The sequence below is a fragment of the Rhea pennata genome, chromosome 4 (genome assembly GCF_028389875.1).
Source record: "Rhea pennata isolate bPtePen1 chromosome 4, bPtePen1.pri, whole genome shotgun sequence".
Taxonomy (NCBI): domain Eukaryota; kingdom Metazoa; phylum Chordata; class Aves; order Rheiformes; family Rheidae; genus Rhea; species Rhea pennata.
This window is the reverse complement of record NC_084666.1, coordinates 32,465,985-32,492,697: the sequence shown is the minus strand read 5'-3', so window position 1 is coordinate 32,492,697 and position 26,713 is coordinate 32,465,985. Positions and strand designations below refer to the sequence as shown.

Below are 26,713 nucleotides of genomic sequence, written 5' to 3'. Positions count from 1 at the left end.
TCTTGTTATTGGAATGGTAGTTTTCCTGCTTCTCTTGTAGCCTGTCAGCTGGATGTTTCTGGTACTTGGCAGTGATGCCTGCAGTCTCAGTTGGCTTCCTACTGTCTTGGTCCCTGGATTCTTTTCAGCCTGTGGCTTTTCCCACCTGTCCTGGCCTAGTGGCTATCAGTACTTTAATTTTGGAGTACTTTAACTCCTGCAGTTCTTTAACCTCACTCTTCTCTAACAGGTCTAGAGTATGTTAAGGTTACTTCTCTTTAAACTCCACAGTAGTGGAGTTAGAGTGGCCTGTCTAGCTTGACACTTGTTCTGTATGGCCTGCCATGTAGGCAGGCCTCCATCACTTACTTAGGGTATGCCCCATATACAAGTAAGTTATTTTCTAAATATAGCAAGCCTGTAGGGTGTGTGTGTATGTGTAATATATATATTTTATATATAAATATAAATATTTTTTCCAATGGCTTATTTTCAGTGCTAAGTACAGGGGGAAGCTTTGTTTTCTATGAGGTTGCACAGTCACAGGCCTTCTGTATTTTCATTTGTTTCGCTTTCTTACTGAGGACAATATGTAAGCTGTGGTGGACTTCGGGATCAGTCTTTTTAATCTGTTATCTATGCTGGATGCATATCATTGATAAAAGGCGTCTGGTTCTGTAGAGGTCATTCCGTAGTATTCATGTAAGTTATATTTAGAGCTGGTTTGTAACAGATTCATGTCAGAGTAAAGGTACTGTTACATACTACTTGTTTATTTATAAACAGCACATTAAATGCCAACTTCCTGTAGAAGGGCAGCATAGAACTTTGTTCTTGAAAAAGCTTGGGGTGGGGGGAGACACTGAATGTCCTTGATAGCCAACCAGCAGCTTCGTACAAAACTAGTTTTATGCTTTTCAAACTTAAATGTGGCCAGATACTGTAGAACAGTAGGTTTCTCAAGCTGCTGAACTAATCATGGTCTCCAGACAGCAGAAGGCGGTTTACAAACCATTTAAAAAGTCGCCTTCTGGCTTCTTCCCTCCTCCTCTCCGCACCTGCCCCGCTCCAATTAAGTGGTTATATACCTGTAAGTAAGCGCTTAAAATAAAACCTTTTTTTAAATGAGCCATTGTAACACTGCACAAAAATGCAGATTATTGAATGTCTTTGATGTAATGGCCTTTTGGTGCACCGTGATATATGGCAGTTGCTTGTTCTATTTTTGTTTTTTGATTTTTTTTTTTTGTTTTTGTTTTGTTTTAAAGAATCACCATTTTGGACAAATTTTAAATGGCAAGTTCAAACTTTGTTTTACCTTAAAATACCACTGGACGATTGAGTAATCGTGCAGCCTATTAAGAAGGGAAAGTAGCAGCACTCTGCTTGTTCATTCCAGTTTTAGCTGTCTGGTATTTGTTTCTTAAACGTAGATATGAGATCAGTGTTCCCATACCCCTCTAAACTCTTACGTACGCTATTTTTTCATTATCATAGGAAAATATGTAATGTTTGCTTTATTTTGACTTCTAGGTATTCATGGAAGATACTGGTTGTTACTCTTTGGTATCTGTTTTTTGATGTAGGACAATGAAAAGAAAACATTCCTATGAAATGCCTCAAAACCTTTTGCTTTACTGATGTGAAGCATAACCATTTAAAACCCCATAGATTACTGAAGTGCCAGAAAAAGAAAATGCCACAACATGCTTATGTCCATGCTTCCAAAGAAAAGAACTCTGACATTGAACCTGTTAAGAATAATGCAGCGATATTTTCCAGGCTCTTCAATTCTTCTAGAAATCACTTTCAGAAAATGGCCTTTGTATTCAAGATACTGACCAGGAAACAACTTTAATCTCTCTAGAGTAATGGCTGCTTTTCTGCAAACTAGTAACTTTGAGGTTAATGTTTAAATATTTAAACAGATTTGGCATATTGCCACTTAAGTAGAACAGCATGTGCTTAACGCTGAGAATCAAACAGTTCCCTGTGTAGCCAAAAAAAAAAAAAAATTGTTCAATAGTGCAATGACCTGGTAACTTCAAAGACTGGAATTTAAGGCTAATCCTGGACTAGGGCATCCTAAAGGAAGACTATTAATTGGTGGTGAGTGGTGGTGGTGTGTGTGTGTGTGAGGGGGTCTGTTTTGTTTTGGATTTTTTTTAGAGGAAGGGATATGGAATTTTTACATGTAGTATCAGAAATTTTAGATGGAATAGGAGCAATCGTATGTAAGCCTAAATCTAGTTTAGACTAGCCAGTGCAGACTCTAGTAAAAACAAATTTAAAAGATACAGATCTATATGTAGTAATTTTAAACATGTTAAAAACTGGGTAACTTGCTAAATTTCAGAAAACTTCTTTTTGGCTCCTTTTGTTTGGAGTGGGATGCCATAGCTAAGCAACAGTCTGAGTGTAAAGGTCAAACTTACTTTTGGGAATCTGGGTGCTTAAAACTTGAAATGGAAAATAAAGAAGAAAGCCAAAGCGACTGGACTGAAATTGTTCGGGTTTCTGATGTTCTTTACCTGAATGCAGAGAGGACTGTGGTGCCTACCCCTGGAAGAGAAGTGGAGCTTTGACCCTGGGACTATATCTCTAATCCAGTCTTACTCTGACCTCATGTTGACCAAGAACACTGCTAAACTCAGGGGAGTTTTTCATGGCTGCTGCATCAGATGATGCAAGCCCAAGTTTTCTGCCAAGTATGCCAGTTATCTGCTGTTAGTGGCCTGGTCGCATTCGTGCTACGTTGGTGTTAGGCTAGATGTTCTCTGTACGTCAGGGGATGATGCAGTGTGCAAGGAGTGCTGAGATAAGACTTGCTGAGCAGAGAGACAGTTGCTTTCATCATCTTGCTTTATACTTTGCAGTTTTCATGTTCAAGTTAAACAAGTATGTGAATTTTTCAGTATACATAGAAGATGTAAAACCTGGCACTTAGAGATACTTTCACTTTTCGCTTTTCTAAATTCTGTGACTCCAGGCCTCTAAAATAAATATTATATAAGCTTGCAGTCACTTCCCAGATAACGGGTAGTTTGTTTAACTCTGATTCAATTGTATGTTGTTTGTATTTCAAGCGCAGAAGTGAAATACATTCTAGGCTACTGTTAGAGTTAATTACTTGAGCTTATGTTTGCTTATCCTAAAGAAAGGAAAGGTACTGCAAATGGTCAGTACAGAATTAACACACAGCATATTATAATGTGACTTACGTGACCTAAAAAGGTGGTGCGTAAGTAAATGGATATGAAGTACCCACAGTGCCAAAAAGCATACTCATGTGGGCAGCATGACTGCTATAACTCTGAGAGTAATATGAACTACTTTTTCTTCTCTAATTGTTTAATATCCATGTCAATAGTTGGGGAAATTGTTATCCTTGAATTTATTTGGGGATTTCACTTGTAGTGAAACAACATTTTGCTTAAATAGCTGCTTTACTTCCTATCCCATCTCCTGAGACGTGTAACTTACCAGCAGTATTTTAACTGTTCTTTGCATAAAAGATCTGAGGTTGTCATTGAGAGAGAAGTCAGTAAAAGTTTTTAAAAGCTTAAATTTAAAATTACTTGAAGTAGAGCTTTTGTATGCTTTGTAGATACTCTTGTGATAATTTTCTGTTTAGTTACAAAGACTTTTAAAATAGTGCATGAGAGCTGAGATTCAGCTTTATCATATGAAATGTTCAAGTGCACTGTGGTATCAATCCATTGATACTATTTTCTTTAGAAAACTTTTTCCTAGTAGAAAGCCAATGCCGTTGGCACAAGTTGTTTGAATGGATCTAGTAATCTTTTTCTTCTAATGACTGTTATGAAAAAAATCAGTGCCTTGTGAAGCTTCTGAATGTAGACTGTGAATAATCAACCTAACAAGGTATTCATATATATTATTTGCTAGACTCTTCAGTAGTACTGTATTGTAAAGAAATGCTTTGAATCTAAACGTTCAAAATGAATCATAAAAATACAGCAACTAGAGAACTATTTTTAGGCAATGAGGGTGAAGCTGTCGCTTTCAAAGGGTAGCCAGGTGGTAATGACAGGAATCTTAAATCTCGGTTGTTGGGGGGGGGAGGGCAGACGTGCTTTTGATTAACCAAGCTCTCTTCAGGTCATGTGCTGATGGTTCAGAGGAAAAGGCAAGATCAGGTTACAGAAAGAAATAGGAGTTTACTATAGAGTACTTCAGATGGCTAATAAAACTATATTCTGTGTTTTGGCCTAGAACCAAGACACTAAATAGCTCAGCTAGAAAAGCTTTTAATAGAAACTTTATTATACCTTCCTTTTAAGATGAATCTTTTTTTTTCCCCTAATCCTTGTGTGTTAAATCGGGTGAAGAAGAATAGTGTGTTCAGACTGTTGATTCAACTGTCTAAAACTTGTAGAAATCTCTGTTCAGTGTTGCCATGTTCCTTGCTGCAGTAGTGTTATCTGATGGCCTTCCTCAGTCAAGGAAAAAGATGGTAGTATTCAAAGCACTAGGCAAATACTTGATAAGAAATCTGTCAGAGGAAAGCACATAACTTGACAGAATATGTATGGATGGGTAAAACAAGAAATGTGGATCTGTATTCTCCTGAAGGGGAGAGGAGGAGGAAGGGAGGGAAGGTAGTGTTTAGCGATTGCATAGTGGTGACTGGGTTATGCTTAAGTAGAGTGAAAGCACATTAATCATGGTGAGGGAGATTCTTTTACAAGAAGTGGGGGAGTAATAAAGGAGAAATGTATCCACAGCTCAGTACTGAATCAAGTGCACACCTTGAAGAACAGCAGTATCTAAATGCTCTTGTTATTCAAAGAAATCCTTAATGTCATGATCAAGCAGTAACAACTTCTTTGAATGGAGACCCAGGGAAGTCAGGTATTGAGGAGGTGATGGCAGGCTAAGTACAGTAAGGGAGGGATATCCTTGATGTGCAGGCATCACCTGATAGTACATGGTTGTGAGAGGGCTACAGTTAACGTATTCTGCTCTGTCTTTTTTCCCCCCCAAATTGGGCATCCTCCTTGTCAGATGGATGTATTCTTAGTTCCTTTTAAACTTTAGTTACTTCTCTGCTTTGAGAAATCAATGAATGAAGCTTCCTGTTTGTTTCTTGAACAGTTTTTCCTGATGGTAATACATTGAACTGTGAACGTGTACCTGAAGGAATGAGATACAGTCTCAATAACAAGCTATGTATTGGTCAAAGTTTCAGCTTTTCCCATATTGCTTCCTTCCACTGCTGATTTAATGGAGTTGCAATGTGTTGTCTGTTAAACTGAATTCGAAGCGTGTTGCCATACAGGTAACTTGTGTGCAGCTTCTTCAAGCGCAGAAAGAGATGAACTTGTCTAATTAATGAAATTTGATGCATAGAGGCACTTCAATACTGCAGAGCTCACTGGTAGAAAATCATGTTGTCTAGAGACATGAGCTAGCATAGAGTGGATGTTCCCTGAGAAAGCATTTGTCTAGCATTTGTAAAAGGCTGTTTCAGTAGTGTAAGAATTTTCATGTATTGCTCTATAGGAGAAGGTGAGTACTTAGTTTTCTTCCTGTCTTCTAAGGCAGATTGATCATCAGTGCTCATTTATAATGGAAGGTAATTACATCAACTCTGATAATACTTATATCTCACCAAGATAATACACCTTATGCATATTATACCTTAGATTTGTAACTTTTTTTTTTTTATAAAAAAGGAAGCCACCTATGACAACTTCTGCTTATTGTATTTCTGTTGCTTTAAGTTCAATTCTCAACAAACTCAAATTCCATCTATGGATAGAATATCAATAGCTAGGTGGAATTTGAGTTTGAGAATTGCACTTAACTGTTGATGTTGTTAGTTTTCCATCCAGCATATTTAAGTTAATATTTAAGTTACCTTGTTACTTGAGCTGTTAAATATCTTTTTAAGATGATTAGATAGGTTCTGATCATCATGCCATAGAATATTTTTAGAAGTATTACAGAATTTTAGTTTACTTTCCCTAATGCTGTGGACTTCTGAGAGACTTCAACTTAGTTCCGTTTCTTATAAATTGAAAAAGTCATTGAATTGAATAAATGAAATAGTCTAAAAGCTGCTTCTCTTTCAGAAAGAGGAATTCTGAAATGTTCAACTCTAAGCCTGTGTGCCCAAAGACAATGGTATGCCTGTGTTTAAAACATTAGCAGTGAGCATGTGGTGCTTGAATGTCTTAATTTGAATGTTGAATATGCTACAGTGGAGGTTTTTTAATATAGCTGTCACAATTTCAAATTTAAATCAACTTTGTTAAAATGTATTTGTTTATATTTATCTCAGTTCTTATATACCTTGAGGAAAGAAATACTTTCAGTTTCTGAAAGTAACTGTAACACTGTTTTACATAGCTTGTATATCCTATTTTCTTCTTAGTTCTCCTGCAATGCTGAATTAATTGGAAATGCTACAGTAAATAGGTGTAATAGCATATTGTGATGTTCTAAGGTAAATCTATGACGTGGTTTAACCCAGCAGAGGAAACTCTCCAGCTCAGCTTTCTGGAAGCATAATGTTCTTCCTTGCCTGTAGCAGACAGGAGTAAGAAACTGTGGTTTATGTTGCTTAAAAAAGATGAAGGAGAGCTGTTAGTTCTGTTAGGGCGAAAATGAACAATTACTTGACGTGTTGCAATGTGTTGGGTTTTTTCCTCACTCTCCAGGCAACTGTTTTTTCCTTGGGCTATCTGTAGGTAAGCTAAAGCTAAGCTGATGCATGCTATTCTGCAGACTTTTTAACATAAAATTGTCTTTTAGAGTAGCTGTTTGTCATAACTCATGAAGCATAATGGAAGGAAAAAAACACCTGCTTATGTGTTTTTTTTTTTTTTTTTTTTTTTTTTTTTTCCTCCTGTGTGTGTGTGTATTTGAGACTTGGAGCACAGTGTTGTTCCCCCCAACACTGATGCCTGCTCCCAGTATGCTCTGAACAGCTAACTGCGTTTCCAGCTCTGTGCAGAGAGCATGGGTGGTAGCCTGCAAAAACTCCTGGGCACAGCAGTTACTGTGGAGTAGGTTTGTATCCTCTTCGATGTCTGAAGCATGGCAGTCTGCAGCTTTATGAAAATACTGGCTTGAGTTTTTAAGGCTTAAAGACTGTCAGGTTTAAACTTTTCTCAGAATAACACACTTAATTTTACACTTCTGAAAGTCAAAAAATTCCCTTCAGAATTATAAAGTTTACACTTTCCCTCCTCCTCCTGCAGCCGCCCATCACGGGATTTCCTAGTTTCCTTGTCTTCTGGGTGATCAGGGTCCCTGGAAGTCACTAAGTAACAGAATGGAAAGTTTAGCAAGTCCAGCCTCCTTTTGTGCCAGACCTGCGTGGGCAAACCGGTTCCGGTTCCGCACTCGGAACAGAACCCTTATCCCTTACTGTAAATAAGGTATGAAGTGTTACAGAAAATGCCTCTTTGCCTCTTTGTATCATCTCTCAAATCTGTGAAATGCCCGACAGATTTGCCACTACAATGTATAGCTAGCGTGCAGTGAGCTTTCGATGCACTGTTGGCAGACTGTCTAAGGAAAATTCTTTAGTCTGGAAAAAAGTCACGAAGCTGAGCTTGTAATTGCTGCATGGCTGAATTGATCTTTGAAAGCTGAAATCTAGTCAGAGACCTCTTAGCCTGGCTTTTAGGGTTTTTTCCTTCATCTTACTCACTGCCTGTGTTCGGTGTATGCCACTGAGAGAGCTTTTGATGACTAATTCTAGCTCAGTCTCAGTTCATCTCTTAAAAGCCTCTGTTTTGATGATTATGGTTAAGTAGTTTGTGGTGTTTCTTTCCCCCATGTTTCTTTCAGTATGAGGCTACTGTATTCCAAAAGACTTTCCAAATGCTTTATTCGAATTTCATTATTCCATAAATGCAGAATCATATTTTCTGTGACTCTTGCTGTTTTTTTTTCCTTGCTGCTTAGTGGATAAGATTACTCGTAGTTTCTGAAGTTACATGCCTAAACATGGCCCCAAGTAAACCTTTCAGTTAAGACAATTATATAGAGGCTGATGATCTTTGTGAGGGAGATTTGGTAACTCATATAGAACAATAACCATACGCTGTCATTGATTTAATGTTCCCTGGTGTTTTAAATTTAACAGCTAAAACAGAAGTATTAGTGGCTTCCACAACTAATGCTAAAAACATGTCATGCTGAGAGAGAAATGCCAAAGAGCCCCTGCAAGTAGTTTCCATATGTTGCTGACACATTATTTCCTGGAAGCCTGGTTGACACGTTGGCAGAACTAGTATAATATGCCATTTTCTATTAAAGTTTAGGAAGAACCATCAAGTTGCAGTTCTTAAAATGGGGAATCTGGGATTATAACAGGGCTGTGTTTAGTGACTTTTTTTTGTGTGTGTTCTCGGTAGTCTGGTGCATGATCATTCAAGCAGCTGTTGAGGACTTAGAATACAAAGGTCTCCCAGAAAGGAAGCTAGTTGATCAGTACTGAGATACATTTTAATAGTGCAAAGATACAGTGTTGAGATGAAGATAATCATGGAATGGATTGCAGTGTGCACTAAGCGCTGTACGAACATCTAAATGGCAGACATTAGCCTGTGAGCTTTGCTGTAAAGGAGTGTTGTAACAGGATCCATTTGTATGTTGTTTTTCCCCCCCCCCCTCTCTTCTCTCTTTCTTCTCCCCCCTCCTCCCCCAGCCCCGTGTTAATTTGCAGGCATTTGTGGCATTTCTAGTTTAGGTTTAGGGAACATAAACTTATAGATGGAAAACCCACTTGGATAAAAATCAAGAGATGCCAGGATAAATGAGGAGAAGTTAGGGGAGAGACTGTCATTTTGGGGGGTGGTAGAGATTGGGCAGAGGTAACAAGGGGGGAATCTGAAATAACAGAAAAATTGAAATTAAATACTCTGTAACTTAATAGAGCTGAACTGTAGTCAAAACTAACCTGCAAAGAAGCCTTCAGTGCACCTACAGGTGCAGGCTGAATTGGTAACTATTTCAAAAAAACCCTCTAGTTTGGTACCATTCTCTGCTGGTGATTCAGGGGACTTGGGTTAAACAAATGGGTAGCCATGGCTTCAGCTTAGCTTTTAGCTCTGCTGTGGTTTTGGCCTTTCTTCCCAAAACAAAGATGCAGCAGGGAAAGGCTGAATGTGGCAGTTACGGATCAGCATATGGGACTTAGTTAACTAAGAATGGTAATTGTTTCTAATGAAATCCTGGAAGTAGCTTTTGAAGGATTGTGGTGCAAAAGTAATTTCTTAGATTTTAATTCAAATAAAAACAAATTGCCAGGTAACCTATGAAGAGTACTGTAAGTTTATCTTTAGTGACCTTCATTTCCAACTCTGAAATGCAAGAGGAGGCACGCATGAATTATTTTTAATTTCATGCTCCCCCACATCTCTAGCTTAATGAGACTGAACGATGAAAAGTGAGTGTGAGGAAGTGTAATAGTGTTTAAGATGCTGAAAGAGTTGCAGTGGAAACTATGATCAGTGCCAGAGGTCCAGCACAGCCCGCCAGGGTTAACCCTGTGGCTTAACATCTCCAACCAGAAGATCGGGAAAAATGTGTCGAGTTGAATCTGTGTAAGCATTTATACAAACAGGAATGGTAAAAGATTCTGATTCATATCCATTAGTATGTGAACAGAGATGTATTCCTTCAAAGTGAAGAGAGGAAACCATTGTCACAGCTGACTTAGGTGCTACTTTTTATTACTTCTTGAAACCGGTCCTTTGCTAAGCGAACAGAATGAGGAAGCACAGGTTGTGAGGACAGTGATTATTTAGGACCATTGACTTCCTTTCCTTTCTGATGATCAAAGGGAGCATGAGATCTAAAATGATCCCACACTACTGACTGTTGTCCAGGAATGGCTTTCGTTCACTTAAATACAGTTGTGTGATCCTTGCATAGCATGTCCCTTTCCAAGACCTCCTTCCTTTGATCAGGCTGCCTGTGTCAACTTATTCAGGTACTTGGAAAAAAAAAAAGTGCCTCCTTATGTCCTGCAACCTTGACTTTCTGGCTCGCATCTAAAAGCTTGGCCTATGCTTTACCAGGGTTTGGTCAGTCAAAGCAGGTGACTTGGATTTGTATCAGTACAGCTGTTAAGTTTTATTCTGTGTAGGAATTGCTGCTGCTGCACAAGCACTTAAAAGTCTGCAAGCTCCTCCTTTTAGAAGAAGGAGCTGATGACTGGTATTTCTTTGTATATATTCCTTCTAAATAACTGTGACAGCACTGACATCTTGTTTCTTTCTGAACATGGTAGGTATTAAGCAGAAAGTAGTCTTATGACTCTTGCCTCTTAACGCTGTTTTTTCCTCCTTTTTTCTTCCTCCTTTCTAGTAAGTATTTTGAAAGTGATCTCCATAGTTTGCCCTGGGCAATGGCTGTTATTTGTGTATCCTTTCTCAGAAAGGATCTTAAATTTTTCTTCCTGTGTTGACTAAAACTTCAGTAAGACTTTAGCCAATGCTTAGCACACAGCAAAAGAAACTGCTCAGTGAACTAGTCTGTAGCTGAGTGTAACTTATCCAGTGGGGAAAGAATTAAAATGGGACAGTATAAACTAGCAGGACTGACTGGGTAGGATTTGAAAATGGTAATTCCCCTCTTGCCCCCGGCATTGTGTTTCCAAGCATCTGTGGCTTTCTAAGGGAGTGAGTTGGTGAAATTGCTGTGGTTCCTGTGGGAAAGGCTGGTGTAATAGCCTGCAGTAAAGAGTCTGTTGGTGATTTTTCCCTTATTCTGATGATGATTCAGTCGTTGCAGCTTGGTTGCTATTTGGAATGAGCAGCTTTGATTCCTTCAGTTGCATCTCTTCAGCTGTTACAAGCTGCTGAGGTGGTTCCTTGTGTGCTGGAGGAGCTGACAGCTTCCCTGGAGCTCAGCTGGCTCTGGGCATCTGGGTACAGAGGTGGGATGGCATGACAGTTCTGTCAGACCCATGTGGCTCATGCAACATGAGATGTGTGAAACTTGGCAGCTTTAATTTGAGAGAAAACTGGTGATGAGACTCCTCTGGAAGAATGTTCTCTAAGCTAGTGTTTGATTTCCCTTCTCATACTGAATAATTTGAAGGTATTGAATTTCTGGGTATGTACAAGATGAGTCTGTTCAGGCTGTGCTGCAGTCCACGCAAATGTGCTCTGTGACGATGCTGATTTTGAGGTTTGAATTAGTCACCTAACTGTTGATTTGTGTGCACATTGTGTGGTAGCTACTTCATCTAAAAGAGATCTTAGTAAATATATTTGGTGTAATTCAAAGGACTCTTATCTCTGGTATTTTTTTTTTCTATGGAGGACATAAATGTGTTACCCTTTATATCAAAGAAAAATGCACATAATGTATTTGATCTGATGCATCTGATTCAGCAAGTTATCCTAACAGTGAACTCCAGTATATGTGTGTGTGTGGTTTTTTTTTTTTTTTTTTTTTTTTTTTAATACTAAATCTGTGGCTATGATTAGACTTAACTGCTTTCTCAGGTAGCTTGTTAAATATCTTTTCCATTACGTGGTCTTGCAAAGAAACATACAAGTAGCTAAAATAAAAATAAACCTGAATGCTGAGGTTTGTTCAGTTTTTCTTTCATACGTAGATGGCAATACAGACTTGTCCAAATTAACATGCTAGGACAATGTTACATCTTATGTCCAGCCCATTTTTTGCAAAATAACTGAATCGTACTTTAGTGTGATAGGATGGAAATGTAAAAGTTGGCTGTTAAGCTAGTGCACCAAAATGAAGGTTGAACAGGAGAAGGTAGGCATAGTTGCAATGGTTCCTGTCTTAGTAAAGATTTTTCAGTTTAAATTAAAATATGATCTCCAATTTGAGAATAAAATGAACAGTCATTTATCAGCAAGTGTAAGGCTCTTTCAGTGGCATCTCTGGGAAAGTCTCAATATTAAAAGTATTCCAGGATAGGATCCTGGGTGCTTCTTGTCTACTTAGAGCCTATGCTTGACCTAGGTTTGGTTTGTATTATCACCTGGCATGTGAAAATACAAAGTCTGTAGTTTGTGGAATTATTGGTTTGTATACTGAAGGTCGTGTTTAAGGAATAAAAATATTTCAAAACATTTTTGTTTTGTGGCTACCAGCTTGTAATTTAAAGTTTGAATGGGAATAATCAGAAAAACCCAAATCCTCAAACCTGGAATTCAGACATTGTGTATGTGAGTACAGACCCCAGTGGGGAGAGCTACAAACCAGATTCTGTGCAACTGTTAAGAGAAGTGAGTGATAAACTGGTAAGACTTAAAGACTTTAGGAATTGGGAGCTTAAACAGGCAGTTCTTCATGTTTCTAACTTGGAAAGGTGTGAATTTTGTGAAACTTAAACTATACTTAAAGCCTCTTGATCTACTACTACTACTACTTTTCAGTTGTTATTCTTTGTCATACAATGATTCCTGCAGAAAATGGTTACAGGACTTGAACTTAATTGTACAGATCTTTTTACCATTAATTTTACAAATCTTCAAAACAGCTTTTAATGATGTGGAGACTTGATTGTTGGATGCATTGAATTAAATTTATTAGACCTATATATGGTCAGTGATGCTTTCACTGTACTCAGAAGCTGTGTATGGTGCGTGGTTAGTTGAGAATTCAGATTTTTCTCCTTTCCATTTTAATAAAAATGAGAGACTACCTCCAGTTTTACCAGTTTAAAGACCCTTATCTATACTCAATTATTAAGTTCCACAGCCACTGGTCAATGATGAGGAAGATGAACAGAATTAATTTGAACACTTGATACTTGTAGGCAAGTTGAATCTTGGTCTTTTACATACAGGTTGTCTTAATCATGTGTCTGTAAGCCCCTCTTAATTATGGCATATTTAGTTTTGCCTGGGAACTTATTTGTAGGTGCAAGAAATCCAGCCCAAGGAAACTATTGCACCCAGTGTGTCCCTGTATCTATTCTGACAGATTGCTATTCCTCGGTAGTTTTTCAGAAGACTTCTGAACAATTGCAAATCTAACCAGCAAATGGTATACATGGTCTAGCCTAAGCTATATGAGCTGCAGAACAGTATTTCTAGAAAAAAAAATGAAGCGATTGGATTCCAGATGCAAATCCCTTTAAGTGCCTCTTGTGAGGCAATTTCCTCTTGAGGATGTTCCTAATGCAGCATTAATTGCTTGCAGTTGACATTGGTGAGCGATACACTACCCAAATTACTTGTGAAAATGCCTCTGGTATGTTTAACTTGGCTCACAGAAAACAGAACCCCAATGCTGTATTTGAAGGGAAAACATCAAGACAGAAACAGTTGTCTATTCTAGGAACAACCCTCATGATCCTGAAACAGAGAAAAGCAGTCTGAAATAGAGAAAAGAAAGTGAGAGATCCAGGGAGTGATGTCTCTTGTGGATTCCCATGTATGTTGTGTTCAGAGTGCGGTTAACACAACTTTTCCCTTGGGGTTTGGTAATTGGGACCATGTAATTTTTCTTTCAGAAGAAGCTTCCTGACTTTTTCCCCTATTTGTTTGCTCAGGTTTCTCAGCACTACTCTGACCAAGCGTGTGTGTATGGTTCGGGGTTTTCTATTTTGCTTTTTTCCTGCCTAGGCAACTCTTCTCAATTTAGGACTTTCTGGTGTTTTGGGACTTCATTTATCAGAGTACTTGCATCCAGACACTATGCATTTGGAGAACATCAGGATCCCGGTTTGTCTGCTGGCAATTGGTAGAGTTTTGAATCAAGTCTAGAAATTGCAGCATTGTTAATGTGTTTGGGACAGTTTGCTGATAGATGAACTGATTTTGTCACGTGAATTTAAACTGACTGAGATTATTGTAAAAGAAGTTGGTCACCATTCACTGGGCAGTACTCGGTTATTCGGGTTTGGTTGACTGTTTTATTAGATACCTAAGCAATTTTTTCCCTAAATAACATGTTTCATTGTTGGAAAATCTCTATTTGCATTATTGAGTTTTAAACCCATGTCTTGAAGCGCAAATGTCATCCTGGACTGAATTCAGCATAATGAATTTTTCTAAGAAAAAAATTAGTAACCAGTGATACTTCCTGACAGACTTTTCTTGCTCATGAAGGATGAGCACAGTGTAAAACTAAATAGCTTTTTGCAAAATCAAAACTAAAGTTTGTTATTTGGAAGGCACTAATTTAAAAATGGCTATTCCAGTGGCAGAGCACCTTAATGATGGTAGTCCGGATTACTTGCTAGTGTTGCAAGAAGAGTAGACCCCAAGGAAGGGAAGGGAGACAAAATAGATTTCAGTCAGAGAGGTTTTGCAAACTCTTAAATGCTTATAGGAAAAGCAGACAAATCACTACTACTGTTCCATAAAGGCCTTTGCTGGGGGGCCTCCCCCGCACGTTTATCTTCACCCTGTGCTTTAGGCTTCCTTTAAAGATGCTGGAATTATTATTTATTTTTCCTAAGAATCTTTCTTCCTCATTGCTGCAGAAAACCTTATGCTGTGGGTAGTCAAAATACCTGTCTAAATGAGAGTAGTTTTCTTGTGTCCTTAAGCTGAAAATGCAGGTGATGGAGCCACTTATCCCTGTCCCAAAGCATTATTAGTTCTATGAAGTTATTTAAGTATATTAATTTGTCAGCCCTGTGTAGGGGTTTTCCAGCTGCATTGGAGTGGTAAAATGTACTGGTATTTCTGACTGACTTCTGATATGGGTGATGACTTTCTGTCCTATTAGGTGGCTGTTTCACCCAGCAGCTGCAATTTGATGTTGGCACTTCTCTTCATTTGACTTACTAGAATTAAATAATGAAAGTTTGTGACTAAAACTGTGAGAATAATATTCTGTCTTTGTTGCCGTCTTAATAACGGATGTGTATTATGTTCTTGGAGGAACAGCCTGCAAAGAACATGCTGTATTTTTTTTTTTCCTCCTCAGACAATAGCATTTTGGTTGTCAATTGTCTAGTTGCTGAGATGCCAGTTACATAATACTTCAGGTGAAATATTGATGAAATTGTTAGGATTGATAGTGCTGGATACTAGTTCAATTCTTTGCTGGAAACTGGCAACAACCACTGCACCCTTGACTTCTAGTCGTAAGACTGGAGTAGTTTCTTACGTTGCTACCAAAACCTTATTTCCTGTAATCAGCTTATTGCAATTCTATTAGGTTTTGTTCGCTGTACATAATCACTAGAATTGAATGGAAAAACACATGCGTAGGAACAACTGTACTAGATCACCTTCTTTAATTAGCAAATACAGTATTTTCAGAACTAAATCCTGCTGGGATGCTGTTTCTGTGCAAAAGTGCAGTCCTAACTAAGTGGAAGTTGTTCTTGGCTGGTTGTAGTCTTTTCTGAATGAATGACCACTTCTGCATAGCAAGCATCATTGAGTCTGCAAAAACTGAGCTGATTAACAAGGTCAGAAGTTTAAACTGAGAAATCCTAGGCATCCTGATTAATCGTTTTTGTAGTGCAAAAGGATACCATGGCAAGGATGCTGCTTTTTCAGTCATGAGAGGCTGTGCTGGTCAACTTTTTCAGACAGGTTAAATTAAAAATTGGTTTTACAGAATATTCCTCTAGAGCTAAATAATACTGCTGCACTTACTCTGTTCTGCTTCCCTACAGATTGTATTGAGAGTATTCCAAATGCTCTGCAAACTAGTTCAGATTTTATGGTGGTGTTAAATATAGCCATATGCTGAACAAGATGCCAGTTTTAACTGGAGTTCTGTAAGGATATGTAACGCAAGGGAGCAGATGTGCCTTTCTCTGACCTTAACTATTGTGGTTCTGTTGGCACTATTGTTACACTAGCCCAAATACTGATACTGTCGTTGTATATTGTGTAGGGCCCCATGTTGCTGAGGGCCCGGATGCTTCATAAAATAATTCAGTAACATGAAAAGTTTTGAGTCAACCTGTAGGCTTAAGTAATTTCAGTGTATACTGCCTAGCACAGTGTGGCATATTTGCTTGGCATTAAAACCTGATTGTAAAGGCAAATATTTAACATAGGAATTCTTCTAGTCCAAATGATTAAAGCTATCTCTGTTCTGACTTGCCGAACAAATGACTAAGTTGTGGTTCATTGGTAGGAAACAAGAGGTTCCCCTCACACCACCCTAAGGTATGACTGGCATTTTAGCCACCTCCTCTGCAATATGATATGTTGGTAGGTGTTTCTGCTCTTGCTGAGTTTCTGCCATTTTTGTACTTGAAAGTCTTATACTTCTCAGTCAAGAGGAGATTAGCAGCAGACAAAGTCTTTGATTAAAAATCTGTAGACCTAATACCCAGAGGGGCTATTAAATGTAGTGTGAAACATGTAATAGCTCTTCTATGCTGACTCCATGTGTGCATACTTTAGTACTAAATATGACCAGCTAGAATGTTTTCATATTTAAACATAACTCATCAAAAAATAGGGCAAAAATGCTACTGTGTTTTTTTTTGAACACCATGAAGTGAGTTCTTCATTGCAGAGGTTAGTACACACACTTAACACACTTTAAACTCAGCTGCATAAAGAGTGTTTTAACTATGGTCTGCTGTATGACGAGATATTTCAGGAAAGAAGACTCTTTAAATTCAACAGTCTTAAAGATTTATTTGGTCAATTTAGAAGTTCTACTTATTTGCTGCACACAAGTTGTTGATCAGACCTAGCATGAATTCAAGAATTTTTATTCTTCATAACCTATTACTACTTTTCTTTGTATGCCTTTAACATTTTGGACTTAAAGGGAAAATTGGTGTCTTGGCTGACTGTTCTGTAATTTCAAGATACACAAATCTATAAATATCTCCTTTAAATGGAACGAACGGAGAAAATCTTCTTAACTGTCTCTAACTCGTTTTTATTATTTTACGTATGCTTGAATTCCGTGAAACACACAAGGTGAGTAATATTTGCAATCCCTCTTTGATTAAGGAACTCGAACCCTAAAGAAGACTGTTGGAGATGGGTCTCCATCTGTCTTATGCTCTGCTATTTAATCAGTATCTTTCAGAAACAGGGACTTGAACATTAAGTGTCCAAGGAAGTGCCATAATCAATAGGCTACTGTCTTTTTCAAGTTCTATCAGGTCAAAACAAAAACAGGAAGAAGGTTGATCCTTACTTGCACAAGAGCATATGCTGCAACTAAGAATTTCAGTTTTGATTAAAAACAACAGTAAAAATCTAAGAAAATATTAATCTAGAAATTGGTGATGAATTTATCCAGGAGGTGGTAATATCACTCTTGCAAGTTCCTATGTGCTAAGAGGGTAAACATTGGCTTCATAGAAAAACATGTACAACCTGTGTTGGTGATGATGATTGCTGAACTTATGATAACTAAGTATATAATTGACTCTGTGTGCAGTTGTGTACTGTAGCATACTTTGAAAACCCGGTGAGCCCTCTTATGCCATTTTTAGCAATCGGTGCTGTCTGAATGAAGTTAAAAATGAATGCTTGGTGAAAGTGTAGCAATAGAGAGAACCAGAAAAAGTGAGTTGCCTGCTAGGATTCTGATAGGAACGTTCAGGTAGATCATTTTGGTTGTATTTGGTTTCATTTTGGTTGTATTTGGTTATGTGCTTAATCTCAAATAAGCAAATTTGTTTTACTGTTTGCTCTACCTTACGAACTGGTATTTGCCACTGACTTGTGTGTACTTATTTCTTTTACTTATGTGAGGTGTAAAACAAAGTTAGGGGGAAAACATAAATGAACTTACAGAACTTGCTGGTCAAGGGAGCTTGAAATAACTTTGTGAGCTCAAGGTTAAAATTAATGAACTGATTAGGTTTGTATAAAAACATGTTTTGTGAGGATATTGCAACTCAAAGCTTCACTCATGTTCAGTGCAGTTGATTATGCTCCTTAATCTTACAGCTGTTGATTCTTCTCCTTCAGGTTTATTTGGTAGGATTGGTGCATGTGAATGTGATAGTGGACGTGTAACAGTTTCTTCCTATACTTTATAGTAACTGGAAGTCCCCAAATACTAGACTCCCTTTCTGGACACTTTTTTCAAAATATCTTTGTTATCTAAGTACAAGAGGAACTTGCCTTATGTTTTAAGAGAATTGGGACAATCTTCTACTTTGGAATGCAGAGTTCTCTCTGAATGTACCATATAACAAAAATCAGAAGTTGGGAATTATTAAAGGAATAAAAATTGTTATTATCAAGCCGCTGTATAACTCTCTTGGAAGACAGAGAAGGTCAGCAAGGATGGCCAGAAATTATGAACAGCTTCTGTACATGGCACAGTTAAATAGATGAGGATCTTCACCTTGGAAAAGCAATGACTGTGGGAGGGGATAGAAGAGTCCAGAAGCAGTCGAGTTATTCCATAGAACCAAGACTGCTAAGAATATTCAAGGTACAGTGTTTCAGCAGGAAACTGAGCCCAGAATCACTGAAGGCTGTGAGAACAGTTTGGGGAAAGTGCTAACATTTTCTGTGTTAGATGACCGTTATGGTCAATAGTAAGAGTGAAATATTAGGGCAGATGTAGCTTGTAGCATAAATAGCCTTATATTCTGGAGTCGTCTGATAAAATAGCTTATATGGGTTCACCGTCTTATGAGAAGTTGGCATCCTTCACATACCTTCAAGATGTCTGATTTCTGCAGCTGGCAGATGGTATGGTTTCTTCCATACTACATTGCCAAAATTTAATGGCTTAAAATTCATGCTAATTGATTACTAATACGCATACCCTAGAACTTCAGCATGTTGAATGAAGCAGGGCAGCCACTGGTCTATTAGGAGGCAAAACCTTATGGTTTGCACCTCTGAAAATGATCCTGCTCTTTCAGTCAAGTGTGTGTGTGATGGTTTGTGACTGTAACTTGTACACATCTTCCCGTAGTAGCTGTCTCCATAGTGACTTTTATTTTGCGTGTTTTATCTAAAGCCATTTCAAAATCCCACAGAGTAGCAAAATGACTTCTACATTGTAAGTGTAACACCTTCACAGTGCCTGTGCTGATGATACTGTTTGTTCTTAAACAAGCAGTCGATGTCAGCATAAGAGCACTTCATGTAATTCGCTGTTCTGAGTATGTTGTACTTGTTATAAATGTTTGGGGAAAAGTTGTTCTAGAAACTTAAGTTGTCGTCTTCTGTAATTGTTCAAATTAGCTTGGCAACAGACCGATCAGAATTGGAAATTATTAAGGCTACACAGGGAACAGTGAAATAATGATGCTGTGCAAATGCAGTATTACATCTGAAATTACCTGTCTTCTCAATACTTTCCAATAAAATGTGTTTGTGCAACCTTGTATGAAGTGTGCTGGGTGGGAACCATCATCATAGCAACTTTCAGTAGAGCCTGACCTGTATACTGCTCTCTCTGCTTTCAGAAGTATATGCTGAAAAAGTCAGACTTATGTGATTATGTTATATGCTAAAATACGGTCAAGTAAACTGGTTGTAGTGTAATGTGTTAAATGCCTTAAATGTGTATTTAGATACAACTTAAATGGTTTCTGACTTCAGTGACCACAGTAATCATAACAGTATAATACAGCTTTTTACTGAATGTATTGACACTAAAATACATTTGTCTAGTGTCAAAGCTCATTCAGGTGATGAGAGCATTTTTAGATTGCCTTCCGACATGTCTGGGCACACCCTCTCCTTTAAGACTTTTTTTCTTCCACTTCATACAGAATATACAAACAGCGCTGATGGGTTTCAGTAAACACTGTGTGGGTGAAAGAACTGAGTTCCAGATGGAGTACCGGGAAAAGTAAATTATTTCTGTCTGCATTCTGACACTAATAGGAACAGACTTGCACTCTTGTAGTAATTTGTGAAATTGTAACTTGAATTATTCATAGTGATTTATATATTTTGATTTCTATTTACCTAGTGCTAAACTAGTCACTATTAAACTGTTCCCTCTCCCTTTGTAGATGAGTAGAAGTTACAAAAACTTACAGCCGTGCCCTGTCTTCTGTGCACATTTCAGTATGCTTCTGTTGGATCTGAGGTTGGTGGCAACCAGACACTTCACCTTTTAGGAGAATCTGCCTGCCAAATTCCTTTCTCCCTTTTTCCAAAGTGATGCTTCTGTTCTCCTAAGCTCTTATCATATCTAAGTTATTGAGGAAGGGAAAGCTTAGAATTCTGGTAACTAAGGCATTTTTTTGCAGTGTTGAAGCATTTGAAATATACAACAGAAGTCTGGCAAGTTGAGCTTTCCTGGAAGTGTGAGACAGCTGACTGCTTTTGCACTGTGCCAGAGGGTATTGTGGAGGCCTGGCATGTGTAATGCCTATTGATGTAAGACAGACTCGATATAAGGTTAGTGCTTGGTTTAGGTAATTCCCTAAACCATTTATTGTCGGAAAAGAGGGAATATTCCTGGCAAAAGTAACTGTTTTTTTTTTTTTTTTTTTTTTTTTTTTTTTCTGTGTATCTACCATCAGAGAGGCCTATAGAGGAGGTACGGGTTGAGGTTAATCTTTCATTCCACCTAGTATTGCAGGTTTTAAATCTAAGGAGTCTAACATCACCAGGAAGTGGTTTCATAACCCTGATGAAAAATATTAAATGGTGGCAGAGTAAGAATGTCAGTACTTTAAGGACTAATATAGCAGAGTAATCTGCTATAGACTTCTATACAGGATAGTTAAGCCTTAAATATCTGTTTCACTGGTCTTCTACAAGTCATCTTTAGACTCTAAATGAGACTGAAACAGTATTCAAAACTGGACTAGGTGATCATGAAACTATTACGAAAGTGAAATGTTATGTAAAAATAGATGGATCAGTGTGGGTTCTTTTGTTTTTTCTGATTGTGTAAAAGTCTTGACTGAGCAGTCTTCAAAAGCTACATGTATGCATTTGTATGTACATTTTCAATCCTTGCTTGTGTAGGGTTTTTTTTTTTCCTCTTTATTTTCCCAATATGGGGTCACAAAGCAAACTTTTTTTTTTTTTTTTTTCTCAGAGCTTCTTAAGCATCAGCTCAGTTGAGGTTTACTCAGGTGTCTATGTAATATGTCAAGTTTTGGCATGATCAGCAATCATACTGTAATCTGCTACCGTTATTGGGATCTAACTCTTACTGCTTGGCATATTGGTGGTTCTTATTTCTTCTGTAGTGAGAAAGCTCTTGAAAGAAATAAGAATACTTTTCAGATCTGAGCTACTGCTAAATCAAAATGGGATCCTTTTTACCTGATGTTATATGACTTGATGAGCAAATTGTATTATGGTTTAGTCTCCAAACAAGTAGAAACTAGCTTTACTGTGTCAAAACAACACTGAAAGCAAAGTTTTCAAATACTTTTTACTATGATTCTGTTGATTCTGTGGTTGATCTGAATCAATGGAAAATTATTCAGGGCAGGCCCTTGTCCTGCCTCTAGGGAAGATCTTTTGAAAGAACTCAGGAATCTGCTTTCTGTTTTTCTAATGGCAGATTAAAATAAGGCTACTAATACTGTTCCTGCTTACTAAGCACTGAAGAATAGTGGGTAGGCAAAGGATCTGGCCCAGCCTTAGGGAACCAGTGGGGTTTAAGCAGGGGCTTTCTAGACTGGCCATTTTGTCCTTGGTTTTCTTTGGAATTTGTTTGGTGGGGGGGAGAGGAATGTGTGATCTTGGCTTGTTGCTTAAATCTGAGATAGGTGTATCTAGTCCCCCATAAAGAAAAAGTTGGACTACAGGCATCTCTTATTTGGTCCATAGTGAACACACAAATTCTTTCGGTCCTTCTAAAAGGGTCTTATCTTCTGAGCATTGCTTTTATATCCAAACTGTTTATAGGCCCTGCATCCTGTCTGGACAATGTTTGGGTCTGAGAAAGCACTTGCCTTGAGTACAGCTACTCAAGTCTGATTCCCAGATGAGGAAAATAGGATTGAAGCAAAAAGTCAACTTTTTGAAGGATTCACTCCTGCTCTTAGTAACTTACCTTCCCATGCTATTTACTGTGCTGACTTTAAGTTTTCGAAAGTATTTTTTGATAAGCATTTCTTTTTTTTTCTCCCTTGCTGTAGTTGTCATATTTGTTTCCGTACTTTGAGCATTTAATTTTCCTTGTATTAAAGGAAAAAATCAAAAATTACTTCTTTTCTCATTGCAAATAATCATTACCTGCAACAGCCATTGATTAATATACAAAAATGTGATCCTGGTTTTTCATTTCTTTTTAATTTTAGAACACTTGAATTCTTGGCAAGCATGAAAACTACTATTTCTTGAGTATCTTGCAGGATAGTATATGTTCCAGGGAAAAGCTGTTTATTCTGCAAAGCTCAGAAGAATCTGCATTCTCTTGGATTTTAAATAAATATAAAATGAAAGTAGTTTAAAATTTGGCGTCCAAAATGAATATTGAAAAGTCAGATGAAAAAGCAAAGAATGGCTTCAAGTCTTCATTACTTATAAGGGATGAAAATGGAAACAACTGCATGTGCAACAAAGCTATACCTTGCTCAAAGAACTGTGCCGCCAAGATGCATACTAGTTCAACTGACCAAAGCAGAGTGACTGAGCATGACTATGACACCAATGTTGAAGATAAAAGTGACTTCAAAAGTATTCCTTTAAAGCAGGAATGTATTGAAACACTTGATCTACAGAAAACTCCTGGTGAGTGTAACTACTCAGGAGTTTTATTGAGAGATACAGATACCACATGCAAGTCATCTGTGACTGAGCAGACTTGTGTGTATGCTTTGAGCTGTGACACGAATGAAACAACAAACTTTCTGAAAGATAACCTTGCTATGGCAAAAATGCAAAATTTGAATCCTGAACAATTGGTGCCTTATAGTCAAACCGACTCTAACTGTGTATTGCCTCTTCCTGCTTCAGAACAGAACCCGCAATCCATGATGAAAGACAAGGTACACTGCCACCTGAGTGCATTAGATGCTGCTGATATAATGGGTGGAACAGTGGGAACTGATGAAAATGAAGACGTGCATCTGAGGGAAACACTAATATCTTCTGATGAAGTATATATAAGAGAGAGATTTGATATAATTAGCTCTGAAAAAACACCTAATTTCTCTTCTGTGATAGTGGCTTCACAAGGCCATTCAGAGCTTGAGATGCTTTGTCCTGCCTCTGCAGATGTCAAACACTATCTAAAAACCCCTGATGATATTGAAAAGGAGCCACAGAAAGTGGAAATGCAGTCCATAATACTACCCACTGAATGTATAGATCCTCACAGGAGAGACTACTTATCACCACACGTCAGTGTATGTGAAAATGAGCAAAAGAAATCATTACAGCATACCCCTGAGCATGATAAAATGGAACTTTGCCCTGCTGAAACACAGAGGGGTAGACCTGTAAGCAAGGCGCACCTTCTCCCAGTAGATACTATTGATGGAAAACAAGTATCAATGAAAACAAGTGAACCTTTAACCAAAGAACAAAGTATCCCTGGACATGCTGCTTTTGGAGATGCCAACAACAGGTCTTCCATGTCTGAGATGCTACTCTGCAGTATACCAAAACCAGAGAGGACTGTTAAACCTGAACTGAAATGTGAAACAACTTTTGTGGTCTTCAGTCCTATGGCTGATGAAAGCAGTTCTGTTCTTTGTACTTCAACCCCTAAAGAACGATCGAAAAATACAACTTTTTCTATTTCAGCTATGGCAGAAATTGGAGACAAGGCTTCTAAACTAATCCCCAAAGAAGTGTTTGTAGAAGATCATGATAGAAGGCCTTTGCTTAAAGCTAGTTCAGGTCAAGTAGCAGGGAAAACGGTAGGCAGGTCTCCTATTGTGTCAACATTAACCAAAGCAAGGAAATCTGAGATTGTTAGTTTTCCCAAACCTAATTTCAAAAATGTTAAGCCAAAGGTTATGTCCAGGCCTGTACTACCATCAAGAGAGAGTGCCTCATTAAAAGGATCTCCACAATCCCCCCAACTATCTACTGTCTCCTCATCTTCTCCAGTTGCTTCCCCGAGGCAATTGTCTCCTTCCATAAAAGTGCTGAAAAAGAAAATAGATCTAAGTAAAGATACTGAAGTGGAATTGCCTGTGAATAAGCCCCACAAGCTACATCTTAGCAAACATCTCTTCACTAGCCAAGTTCTACGTGCCACAACTCATTCCCGAACCACTTCCCACAAAGCTTCAAAGACACCTGCGCTAAAGGAGAATCCGGAAGACATTGGCAAAGCAAGCTCTTCCAATTCAGCATGCTCTTTGGTTTCTGCTGCACTTATAGCATGTGTAGAGAACTCAAAAAGAGTGCTGAATGATAAAATGGAAAGTTCAAACTCTTTAATGCAGCCCTGTGCTCAAAATACCCGTCAGACTGGAGTTGAAAAAGAGCAGCATGACAACATGGGAATTCTGGAAGCGGTATTAAAAGATGCAGCAAATGAAACATTTGACTTACAATCTGTTCCTTTGGTAAGTGGTTTTTAACATAATTATGTTTGTATGTGTGAAAAGGGGAATTCTCCATTGCACAGTGCTGAATGGAAATTGTGGGGTGGAGTTTGTGTCTGTTAGTGCAATTGTAGATTACCAGTGCAGTTGAAATGAAATTGTAGATTTCTGAGGTAAAGTCTCCCCTCAGTAAAGGGAGAGGAATAGTAAAATTGTACTCACTGGTTGAATTTTTAACTAAACAATAAGCACTTCAAGTGCTACTTAGTGTCTTCAGTTTATTTCATGGTATAAAATGTTTTCTGTCAAACCTTGTTAAGACAGGGCTGTCAATAAGCTTTCCAATAAAGTATGCAAATCTTAATTTGGTTAAACTAGCAAAATTGTATAGTGTAACTTTAGATTTTTTATAAATGTAATGCGTATTAATACACACTTTTATCAAGGTAACTTCAGCAATACTGTAACTTTAAATAGAACTTAAAGATAAATTGCTGTTTTCAGTAATTAGTTCTAAAACAAAGTTTGAAAAAACTAAGTTATACATTTCAAACTTTCTTATGGAAATGTTGCATATATATTAACAATTTTGTAACACAAAATCCTGAGGCCAGCAAGCTTGTCAAGGGCTTTTGTATTTTAGCTTAAATGTGTGTGTTGAATAATTTGGCATTTTTGTTTACTACTTTGAAGTAAACAAAGGACTTGTTAGAATAGTTAGACCAGCCTGGAAATATGTTTCATGCAGAAGGCATATACTTTTTTTTGGGCTGTTAGCCAACTGGAACGTGTAAACTTCCTGACCGGAAGGTACGCATCCACTGATTGGTTGGGAAATATTTTTGGGCTGGTCAGCTACCTGCCAGGAGAAATGTGTTGCTTTCACATGCTCTGGAAGAGGCTTAAAAGGGAAGGAATGGTGGGAAAGAATGGAATAGCTTTGGGGTGGGGTGGAAGAAATTACAGAAGGTATCACAGGGACACAGAGTGGGAGTCTTGAAGCTGTGCAAAGTCCCTTCTGTTGTTCACTTCTGAGTTCAACAATCTGATTTGAAGTTGGTGAAATGGAGGCAGCATGGTGTTGCCAAAATATTTATCAGGCTTTGTCTAGATTTATCAGAAAAACTCTGGAGCTTAGTAGATAGAGGAAGCTATTTTAGGTGAGGCAGAAGCAGCTCTCCGTTTTTGAAACAATACAGAACAAATTGATAAATAATACTAGGCATAACCCAAAGACATAAGTGGACATGAAAACAAGGACTGCTACAAGGCTACATGTAAACCAGTGATTTTTATTTGAAGAAACAAACAAACCTGCCCTAGACCCGTTTCTGAATTTGTATTTTGTCTGTGCACCTGAATGTGAATAGGTTTTCCCATTTCCATGTCATAATTTAAGGTCTGGAGCAGGAAACTTACCACAGTGGCTGTGATACTTCAGATAGAGCAAGATAACTATTCAGTGTACTAACTTGTATCGTTGCTTGGTAAAGAACTCATCTTGATTAGGTGCATTCATATAATTAAATGATTTAATTAAAGCCTTGGGGGGGGACAGGGTTGGAATCTTGACCTGAAATAACGTATGTAACCTCTTTAGCATGTTTGTCATTATCAGTGACTAGTTTAATGTTTTTAAGTTGCTTAATGCCATTTAAGAGAGTATTTATGAAGTTTTCAACTACAGATAATATTGCTGACTGCTTCCTTCGGACCATGGGACAAACGGCTAAACATGTCCTTTATCTGCACAATCAATATTTCATTACACGTGCCAGAAAGTTGGGGGGTTATTTATTTATTTATTTTAATAGATATCTTCTACAAAAGCTGGGCCACCACAAGGGAAGAATACACCAAAGAGAGGCCCAATCACACTTCGAAGTGCATTAACTCCCAAGGCTAAAATGGTGTCATCTATGAAGAGAGGAAATGAAAACATCTGCTCAGCTAGAGCACCTCCTAACAAAGGAACTCTTCTATCATCAAGCTCTGGTAAGAGAATTTGTCCCTGGTATACTACCATCTAATCTAATTCTTAAAATTAAGGTACCTCATTTAATGTACTTTCTAAGAGAACATTTAGGAGAATACAGAGCTGTATTTCTAGTGCTAAATGTGATTCTATCTAAATTGCAAATTGCTAATATGGGGAGAGGGGGTGAAGAAAAGTTCTACCCATTCGTCATCAAATCTCATCTGGTAAGGAATGTGTTTAGGAGAATGTGATGCTATTAGAAGAGATGATATGGAAATATTATGTGTAGTTTGTTTGTATAACAGAACTTTGTGGAAGCATTACTAAAACTACTTGAAGAATGTGAAAGTGAAAAGAGGAGAAAACAGACTTTGGACATGGAGCATATATGACAAGTGTTT

The 26,713-nt window shown here is 37.9% G+C and overlaps 1 protein-coding gene across 5 annotated transcripts in view; it reads left to right on the top strand.

Annotated features, from left to right (window-relative positions):
* Positions 1-26,713, top strand: part of MTUS1 (microtubule associated scaffold protein 1) — a 120,104-nt gene that overhangs the window by 9,803 nt on the left and 83,588 nt on the right. For all 5 annotated transcript variants that reach the window (XR_009958401.1, XM_062575642.1, XM_062575639.1 and 2 more), the window contains exons 2-3: positions 22,133-24,355; positions 26,149-26,329. Coding sequence is in view for 4 of the 5 variants with exons in the window: in XM_062575642.1 (XP_062431626.1) it covers positions 22,301-24,355; positions 26,149-26,329 (2,236 nt within the window). In the remaining variant the exon portion in view is untranslated. The remainder of the gene's footprint in view (positions 1-22,132; positions 24,356-26,148; positions 26,330-26,713) is intronic.